This window comes from Equus caballus, chromosome 5 (assembly GCF_041296265.1).
Source record: "Equus caballus isolate H_3958 breed thoroughbred chromosome 5, TB-T2T, whole genome shotgun sequence".
Taxonomy (NCBI): Eukaryota; Metazoa; Chordata; class Mammalia; order Perissodactyla; family Equidae; genus Equus; species Equus caballus.
The window spans coordinates 44,967,370-44,977,173 of NC_091688.1; the positions used below are offsets into that span (position 1 = coordinate 44,967,370).

At 45.8% G+C, this 9,804-nt stretch overlaps 1 protein-coding gene across 2 annotated transcripts; it reads right to left on the minus strand.

Annotated features, from left to right (window-relative positions):
• Nucleotides 1–90: 90 nt before the first annotated feature.
• BNIPL (BCL2 interacting protein like) lies at nt 91–9,714 on the minus strand. Of its 2 annotated transcripts, XM_001491260.5 has the most exons (10): nt 9,183–9,714; nt 7,777–7,872; nt 7,520–7,584; nt 7,078–7,302; nt 3,066–3,248; nt 2,779–2,881; nt 2,484–2,615; nt 1,009–1,095; nt 720–818; nt 91–236 (listed from the first exon to the last, which is right to left on the minus strand). In XM_001491260.5, exons 1-10 carry the CDS (start codon nt 9,224–9,226, stop codon nt 200–202), a joined length of 1,071 nt encoding a protein of 356 aa, XP_001491310.1. In that variant the 5' UTR covers nt 9,227–9,714; the 3' UTR covers nt 91–199. The 2 variants fall into 2 exon arrangements, with proteins under 2 accessions (XP_001491310.1, XP_023496991.1); XM_023641223.2 differs by lacking the exon at nt 2,484–2,615 and having other exon boundaries at nt 9,183–9,402.
• Between the last annotated feature and the right edge of the window lie 90 nt (nt 9,715–9,804).

Genomic DNA, 9,804 nt, shown 5'->3' on the forward strand with positions numbered 1-9,804 from the left:
CAAATCAGACTCAGGACCTCAAAGCCCTGCTTTGAAGGCAGGGTGGTGGAAGGAATGACACTCCATTGAGATGTGAAAATCCACTGGTACTGAGGTTGACAATGAGATGATTTATTAAGCAGCTTAGATGTTTCAGGGTTAGGGTGTAGGCAGATCAATATCTTTTCTTGGTCCTAAGGCCCTTTATTCCAGTCCTATGCTAGGTCCCTCCTGAGCCATGGAGATCCCAGTCCAGCCTAGGAGAAGAGAGAAAATAAATAAATAAATAAATAAAGTGGCACAGGAGCAGCACCTCGGTTTTACTCACTGGTTTGGGGAGAGAAGCAGGTGAATTGGAAGAGCTGGAAGACTGGATGCTTGAGTTGGTCACTCATTTAGGATTCTTTGCTTTCTGCACCCCTCCCCCATTGAGAATAGGATATTCTCTCCTATTAACTGCCAACATATCCTATCCTAATTTCTAGGGCTGGTCTGAATCTCTAAATTCTGTGCTATGATTACTCCTGCACTTACAATAGTGTTTTCATTTGTTCTTGTTGGCTACAGTGGTGTCCTTAATTTCTCCTCTGGGTGTGTGCAGTTTTCCCAGATACACTGAAGCATCTGAAAGCAGGAGCTCTATCTTTTAGTTCCTATGTTTCTCTCCCAAGGTATTAGGAAAGTAGGAATTGGTTTTACACGTCCCACCCCAAACTTCTATCCTTAAGCTCAGGACTCACTGTCTGACAGCTTCAGGAATGTGGACCTGATCCAAGGAGATGAGTTGGGCCAGTTCTCCCAGGCTGTTCAGAAAACGGATCTTTCGTGTGAACTTGGAACTGAAAAGAGAGGATAAACCAAATGTGTTTTACACTGGGAAGAGGGCTCTTGGAGACTCTTACAAAAGGAAATGTAATAAGGAGAGAGTGGTTAAGGCTAGGAAAAGTCAGGGTGGGGCAATATGTTCTCAATCTTGATTTCCAAAATGGGGAGAAGGGCAAGGCGGGTCCTTGTCCCCAGAGCTAGTACCTGATGAAGGGCCGAAGAAGCGCCAAGAAAGCCTTCACATACCACGTAGCATGGACCACCACCAGGGCGCGCAGGTTTTTCCGGAGGCTGAAGAGGAACATTAGGTCATCCTATTCTTCTCCGACCTTCAGGCCTGAAGATGAGGTGGAGCTACCTTCTGTACTTTAACTTCCTTCACTTCTCCTCTGATTTCTAGATTTCTCTGGCAGTCGGGTTTAATCCCCATTCCTTTAACTGCAATCTCAACTCCATCTATCTTGTTTAGCCCTCCTCCGTGCGCCTTAGTTTTAGGAAACTCTCCTCTCAGAATCCCTCAGCCTGGTTTTCTCTACCCCATCTTCCTCCTGTGCCCTTCCCTCGCATAAGTCCCTTTTGTACATTTCTCCATCCTTCCATGACCAGGACTACTTATAAAACTCCAAGTGGAAGACCAATGAGGAGAAAAAAAAGAAAAGGAGTAAGAAGAAAGAGAAAGCAAGTGATGGGAAGATGGGGGGAAGAAAGGGAAAAAAAGGAACATCCGGGGAAAAGAGACATATGGGTCAGGGATGAATGCAGAGAAGACAATGGAGATGTGGAACGTAAAATAAGTGGCAAGACTGTGAGAAAGGCAGGGGTGCCTTCTATGTGCTAGGCAGTATGCCACATTGATTTTCACAAATACCTAGGGGCAAAGGTATTATCACTGCCATTTCACAGATAAGGAATCCAAGTCCCAGAAAGGTTAAGTGACTCGTCCAAAGTCATACAGCCAGTACATGGTGAAGGCAAGATTTGAAACTAGATTTCCCTGACTCCAAGAGAGGACAGAAGACAGGACAGGCTTGGAAAGGGGTGTAAAGAGACAAAGACAGGAGGAAGGGGGCCGGCCCCGTGGCCGAGTAGTTAAGTTCGCGCGCTCCGCTTTGGTGGCCCACTTTTTCGCCAGTTTGGATCCTGGGCGCAAACATGGCACTGCTCGTCAGGCCACACTGAGGCAGCATCCCACATGCCACAACTGGAAGGACTCACAACTAAAATATGTATACAACTGTGTACTGGGGGGGGGGTTTGGGGAGAAAAAGCAGAAAAAAAAAAAAAGATTGGCAACAGTTATTACCTCAGGTGCCAATCTTTTTTTTTTTGAGGAAGATTAGCCCTGTGTTAACATCTGCTGCCAATCCTCCTCTTTCTGCTGAGGAAGACTGGCCCTGAGCTAACATCATGCCCATCTTCCTCTACTTTATATGTGGGATGCCTGCCACAGCATGGCTTGCCAATTGGTGCCATGTCCACACCTGGGATCCGAACCAGTGAACCCTGGGCTGCCGAAGTGGAACATGTGCACTGTGCCACCAGGCTGGCCCAGCCAATCTTTAAAAAAAAAAACAAAGAAAAGAAAAGAGGAAGGGACTAAATGGAAGAAGAAAGGATGGAAAGATGGAAAAGAAAAAGATAAGGAAGAGAGTTATAGCCCTCTTGTCCTAGAGGCTCACCGCCGATCCAAAGTGAGGTAACACTGGCGCATCCAGCTCAGAGGTGGAACCTGGGCCCTGCTTGTGCCTCCACTCAAGTGAACAAGCAGATAATTTTCAGCTACAAGCAGCTCCAGAGTCCCCACCATATACCTGGGGGGACGAAATGGTCAGGGAAGGTATGTGTTTGGGGTTTTAGGGAGTGAGAGGGACATTATTACAGACTCTACAATCAGCTACTGATCATGGAAGGGGTTCTTTTTCCCTTTTCCCTCCCTAACATTCACCCTGGATCCTTTCAGGCCTTCCATCTCACCTAAACAAGTGTTCCATGACATAAGTATAGTTGGGGATGCTGCTTCTGGGTAGATAACAGGAGGCAAAGAGGATGACAGCATTGAGGCCATCACCATGGTAGCCTGGAGAGGATAAGGGGAATATTCATTCAGTCAGCAAATATGTATTGACAGACAGTATATCTGTTTAGGTTGAGGGACTCTGGAAGTTGCAGGAAGGATTTTGAACCCAATAACTGAGTTTCGCGCTTAGGCATTTTATTTAAGAAGTCACAGTTCTTAAACCTCTGCTTACGCTAGCCTTTACCTCCATGAGATAGGACTTTCTTATAGGGCTCAATGACAGTCATGTCCACTCGCTGCTCCTGCTGTCCTGTTCGGAACACCCTCCAGTGACGACCGTCTTCTCCAGCCATATCCCACACACAACCCCGGCCCAGCCTTTCAGCTGCCTCACTGGCCCCCAGACCCTCTGCCTGGGGCAGTTCATCTAAAAGAGAGGGATGGGGAAGGATCAACAAGGCAGAAAACACACTTTCAGCATCTTGTAACTTCGCCAGATTCCAGAGTTTCTTACTCCAAACTCTCATTCCTCAATTTTTTCCCATGACTCTAGCTCTAGTTTGTCCAATCAACTCAACTGCTTGCTAGTTTCTTTCCTGCAGCTCATTGCCCTCACCTTTCCACTACACGGTGGCCGTGAGGTAAAGTTGCACTATGGTAGGTAGATGGCCCTTGCCAGAATCAGGTTTTTTTCTGGATTCTTTATTTCCTCTTCCATGCTCTTCCTTGGGTGAGTTCATCTAATCCCATGTCTTCAATTACCCCCAGGAAGGTGATGATTCCAAATTTGCCTCTCTAACCCAGACTTCTAACTCCAGACCCATTTCCCTAACTGCCTAGAGTGGACATCTCTATTTTGTGTCTCTGTCATCTCCAAGTTACCAGACCCAAAGTGCAACTCAAACTTATTCTCTTCCTCCTCCCATATTTCCTTTCTTGATGAATGACCCCATCCATCTAGCTGCCTGAGAAAACTGTATGTCACCCGAGACTCTTTCTTTTCTATCAGCCTTCAAGCCAATTGGACCCCAGATTCTCTTCTATCTGCCTCCATTATATTCTTTTATCATTCTTTCCACAACTACTGTCCTGGTTCAGCTTCTTAGCATTTCTCACCTGGCCTTGGTACTAGCCTCCTAACTGGTCCCCCTGCCTCTAGTCTGTTTTCCTCCATTTCACCCTCTACACCACCACTAGAGCAAGCTTTCTTTGCTCCTCTACTTTTGCTACTCAAATGGCAATATACCATACCTACTAATTCTGCGTTATCTTTCCATAGCAATAGAAAGAGCTGCCTCATCTTAAAAAATAGTTGCCTAGGGGGCCAGCCCAGTGGCACAGCAGTTAAGTGCACATGTTCCACTTCGGCGGCCCAGGGTTCGCTGGTTTGGATCCTGGGGGTGGACATGGCACCACTTGGCAAGCCATGCTGTGGCAGGCGTCCCACGTATAAAGTAGAGGAAGATGGGCACGGATGTTAGCTCAGGGCCAACCTTCCTCAGCAAAAAGAGGAGGACTGGCGGCAGATATTAGCTCAGGGCTAATCTTCCTTAAAAAAAAAAAAAAGTTGCCTAGTATTTAGTATTCCATTGCATGGATGCACCATAATAGAATTAATACCCTACTGGTGGACATTCAGGTTATTTCCAATCTTTTCAGCGTGGTTAAATCCAATCATGTTACTCCCTCAATTAAAACCATTCAATGAGCCAGCCCTGGTGGTCTAATGGTTAAGATTTGGTGCCCCCATGGCCTGGGTTTGTTTCCTGGTCATGGAACCATATGACCCACCTGTCAGTTGTCATACTGTGGCAGCAGCTCACATAGAGAATTATAAAAACCCTAATAACTAGGATATACAACCATGCACTGAAGCTTTACCAAAAAAAAAAAAATCAGTGACTCTCCATTGCCTATAGAATAAAATGTAAACTCCTTAGCATTGTAGCAAGGACCTCCAGGACTTGACCCTTTCCTACTTAACAGAGCACTAGCTTTTGTCATTCTCTCTTCACCTCCCACCCCTACATATCTGTGATATAATAATAAATATATATTTTGGTTTTGTCCCTGGCTCCTGAAACAGCTCTAGATGATAAAGGTGAAAGGAATATCTTTTGTTATTCATAACAAGCCTCTCACAGCCACTTGAGTTTATGTTAATGAGGTGACTCTGGAAAGCCCCTAAGGATAACTGGCTGGTTGACAGGGGAACCAACTATGTGATTAAAGAGTTGGAACTTTCAACCCTCATCCACTGCTGGTGGGAATGCAAACTGGTGCAGCTACTGTGGAAAACAGTATGGTGATTTCTCAAAAAATTAAAAATAGAAATGCCATATGATCCAGCTATCCCACTACTGGGTATTTATCCAAAGAACTTGAAATCAACAATACAAAGAAACTTAGGCACCCCTATGTTCACTGTAGCATTATTCACAATAGCCAAGACATGGAAGCAACCCAAGTGCCCATTGACTGATGACTGGATAAAGAAGATATGGTATATATATATATATACAATGGAATACTACTCAGCTATAAAAAAAAAAGACAAAATTGTCCCATTTGCAACCACATGGATGGACCTTGAGGGCATTATGTTAAGCGAAATAAGCCAGACAGAGAAAGACAAACACTGTATGATTTCACTCATATGTGGAATATAAACAAACTTATGGACAAAGAGAACAATTTAGTGGTTACCAGGGGGGACGAGGGGTAGAGTGTGGGCACAAGGGATGAAGGGGCACACTTTATTATGTACAACTAATATTAATGTACAACTGAAACTTCACAATGTTATAAACTATTATGACCACAATAATAAAAAAAAAACAGTTGGAACTTTCACCCTCTGACTTCTGGGAAGGGGAGAGAGACTAGAGGTTGCGTTAATCACTGATGGGGGCTGGCCCAGGGCTGAATGGTTAAGTTTGCAGGCTTGGCTTCCATGACCTGGAGTTCCGAGGTTCGGATCCTGGGTGCAGACCTATGCACCGCTCATCAAGCCATGCTGTGGTGGCGTCCCATATAGAAGAATTAGAATGACTTACAACTAGGATATACAACTATGTACTGGGGCTTTGGGGAGAAAAAATAAATAGATAAATTAGCTCACTTAAAAAAAGAATCACTAATGGTCGGTGATTTAATCAGTCATGCCTACATATGAAGCCTCCATAAAAAGCCCCGAACCGAAGGGGTTCTGAGAACTTTCACACTGGTGAACACATGGAAGTGCTGGGAGGGTGGTGTGCCCAGAGAGGGCATGGAAGCTCCACACCCCTTACCATGTGTCTTGTCCTATGTACCTCTTCTTTCTGGCTATTCCTGAGTTGTATCCTCTTATAATAAACCTGTAATCTAGTAAGTAAACTGTTTTGCTGAGTTCTGTGAGCCATTCTAGCAAATTATCAAGCCTGAGGAGGGGGTAGTGGGAATCTGATTTATAGCCAGTTGGTCAGAAACATAGGTGATGTCCAGATCCTGGACACGTGATTGGTATCTGAAGCCTGGGGGCAGTCTTGAAGGTGAGCTGGTTACCTGTGGGGTCTGTGCTAACTCCAGTTAAATGTCACAACTGAATTGCAGGACAACCAACTGGTGTCTGGAGAGTTGGAGAACTGGTTGGTGTGGGGAAAACCCACACTTTGGTGTTAGAAGTGTCGTGAGTAGAGAAGAAACAAAGTTTTCCTTAATATCTAAAAAGTCATGCTAAATGCTTTGAATTCCCCAACATGCCATGCTATTGCTCAAGTTGCTTCTTCCATCTAGAATGTGTCTCCAACTCTGAGATGATAAACATCAGCTGAGACTCACTCTCTGCAAAGTTTTTCCTAACGCCTCAGGCAAAACTGACCTCTTCCTTCTCCCTGCCTGCACTGTACTCTGTACACACGTAGATCATTACCTTTAACTGCACTTATTTGTAGACATGTTTATTTCTTACTAGAGAATTCCCTGAGGGTGGGAACTATCTTATTCATCTTTATAACTCAGTTCTAGCTCAGTGATAACATGTAATAGTCATTCAATAAATGAACTGATAAACAAAGGACACCCCCCACACACATACACTACTCTCACGTTGGATTTACAGGCTCTACTTTTCCATTCTGAAGAAATAATTCTGCTGACTTTACCTCTTGGTCCCCACCTTATTAGTTCTAACTTTAGTCCCACTAAATCCATCCTGAGCTTCTTTAACATTGGCCTCTACTTCTACCAGCTCAGTCCTCAGGTTTCTTTCCCACCTTCCCATTCAAATTCATGTCCACTGTCCAGCTGCTCCGAGTCTGAAGGTGTCTCCAATTCGTCTACCTCCAGGTCAGAACTGCCATCAGAAGAGGAAGGTACAGAGTGGGTGGGAGAAGCTCCAGCATCTCCAGGCCCCTTAGCCAGATTCAGTCTCAGCTCTGGGGCAGAAAGACGCTTGCGCATGGGGCGCCGGCCACACAAGGCTAAAGTGCTGGGGGTGCCTGGGGTTGGAGGAAGAAGAGAATAGAAAGATGTGTGTTGACGGAGGGAGGTCAGAATGCCTGTATATGGAAGTGATGATATGGGGTGAATTCTAAAGAAGGACTAACACAGGGGACATTTGGGAAAAGGGAAATAGAACTGCAAAGGGATAAGGGTGGCATAACCCTTCACTGGACTAGAATCAAGAACTGGAGGCCTACGTTCTACTTTACCTACCTGCCTGCGAGTCTCTTTTAGGATAGTCAGGATCTTCAGAAGGGTCAGCCTCTTCAGGAAGCAATCTAGAGGGGAAAAGATTGAATGGGGGCAGAAATACAGGTTAAAGGCATCACGCCAGGTATCACCTTGTCAGTTTTCTCTCACCACCTCTGCTTTCTTTTTCCCACCTCTTTCCTTCAAGCCCTAATTTACCATCCCGGCCCTCCATTTGTAACCATCCCTCCCTTCTCCCAACCTCCCTCACACTTCCTCACCTAGGGAATTCTTCATCCTGCCATTCCTCCTTCGGCTCCAGTTCCCCAAGTCTTGGGGATGCTGCTAGTCCTGCTGCTTCTGCATTCTCCCTGACCCTAAGATAGTCCCCAGGAAGAAAAGATTATCATGAGACAAAAATAGGCAGTGTCTTAAGGGAACTGGAGAGTAGGTAGGAGACACTGGCATGAAGAACAGTAACTAAGGTACAGAGTAGAGGTAAGGCCTTAAAAAGAACTCAGGTCTTGTTTCCTAGACAGATATTTATACCACCTTTACCACTTGCTGGAAACAGATCACCCTAACTGTTGGGTTTAGGAGCCAAGGAAGGAGGGAATGTAAAGCTAATCATATTTACCTCCGTGGCAGTTGCTCCACCTACACGCTAGGGGTGAGAGGCATTCCACGTTACAATTGGTTGGAACCTGACAGACCTGCCCAGCTGTCACTGGGCAAAGTTGGGAAAGATGGCACCTAGTCAGGCCTGCCTTTCCATGCCGGGGAGTGGTTAGGGGAAACCACCATAGGTGGAAGGGTGGGGGAAGAAAGTAAGGAGGAAGAGAGATTTGCTGGGAAGGAGAACCTGGACCAAAACTTAGTTCTAGGTCACCTTTCCTGATGGCCATTCTGGAGTGTGGGGGTTAGAAAACAGAACAGGGGCAGATTTATCAGACACAAAATATAGAAACTTCCTTTAAAAAAATAGGGCTGGGGGGGGCCGGCCCGGTGGCGCAGCGGTTAAGTTCGCACGTTCCGCTTCTCGGCGGCCCGAGGTTCGCTGGTTCGGATCCCGGGTGCGGACATGGCACTGCTTGGCAGCCATGCTGTGGGTAGGCGTCCCACGTATAAACTAGAGGAAGATGGGCATGGATGTTTGCTCAGAGCCAGGCTTCCTCAGCAAAAAGAGGAGGACTGGCAGTAGTTAGCTGAGGGCTAATCTTCCTCCAAAAAAAAAAAAACAACAACAAAAAATAGGGCTGGGGCTGGCCCCATGGCCGAGTGGTTAAGTTCGCACGCTCCACTGCAGGCGGCCCAGTGTTTTGTTGGTTCAAATCCTGGGCGCAGACATGGCACTGCTCATCAGGCCACACTGAGGCAGCGTCCCACATGCCACAACTAGAAGGACCCACAACGAAGAATATACAACTGTGTACCAGGGGGCTTTGGGAGAAAAAGGGAAAAAAAAAAAAAAAAGGGAATTATGTGGAATCCCCTGTTCCCCAGTTCCCATACCGTTCTGACATTTCCTACCCAGAGCCACCCCCATCCCTTCTCTGCAAATTAACTCTCTTTCAACCTTGTCTCCTCTAGGAACCTGAGATCTGACCTGTGAGAAATGGATGGTGGGAAAGTCCCTCAAGACTAGTGACTCCGTGTTTCTAATCAAGTTAACCGAGATCTTACTTACCCAAGATCGAATGTCTTTTCTCCTGCCTCTTGCATAGTTCCCATCGTCACAAGTCTTCGTTTCCTTCTTTAAACACTTGGAAATGTCAGGGAGCTGGTTGTCCCAGCTCCCCAACACTTCTGTACCCTTTTCTCTGCCTGAGCTGTTGTTGCTGTTGCCTCAAAGGAGGGAGGTGTAGAAGGGAGGTAACTTCACCTTCAAACAGGTTTTGCCACCTCCCTTCCCAAGGAGCAGGTTTGCCCAAAAGAAAAACTCTGACTATGTGGGGGAGGGTTTTGGGGAGGAGCGTATATTTTCTAAAGTGGCTCGTTTTGGGGGAGTCTAGCAAGACAATTTGTTCTTCTTTCTAGATTCCTTATATCCTGGAAGCTGATCTTTTAAAAAAAACAGTGACAGTAAAAATCATTTTGGTTTTAAGACTATCTTGGGCCTACTTTTTGAGCATAAGCAAAATCAGGGACACAGAAGTATGTTATAAGGAGGGTTCTGGAAGAAGAAACAATTAAAGGAAAGGCTGAGGATAAGGGGAGATAGAAGACTGTTGCTCTTTATTCCCACGAAGAGTCAAGAGAAGGAAGACATTAAGCACAGCAAGAAGAAGGGAGATGAATCTTGAGGAGGC

Bases quoted from the DNA above. Each gene is read 5' to 3' on its own strand.
- BNIPL (XM_001491260.5), bottom strand. From the start codon at position 9,226: ATGGGAACTATGCAAGAGGCAGGAGAAAAGACATTCGATCTTGG. The intron at 3,249-7,077 runs GTGGGAAAGAAA...CCTCTCTTTTAG, and splicing joins ACATGAATTTGAATGGGAAG to ATGAACTGCCCCAGGCAGAG. The intron at 237-719 runs GTGAGTCCTGAG...CTCTTCTCCTAG, and splicing joins ATTCCTGAAGCTGTCAGACA to GCTGGACTGGGATCTCCATG.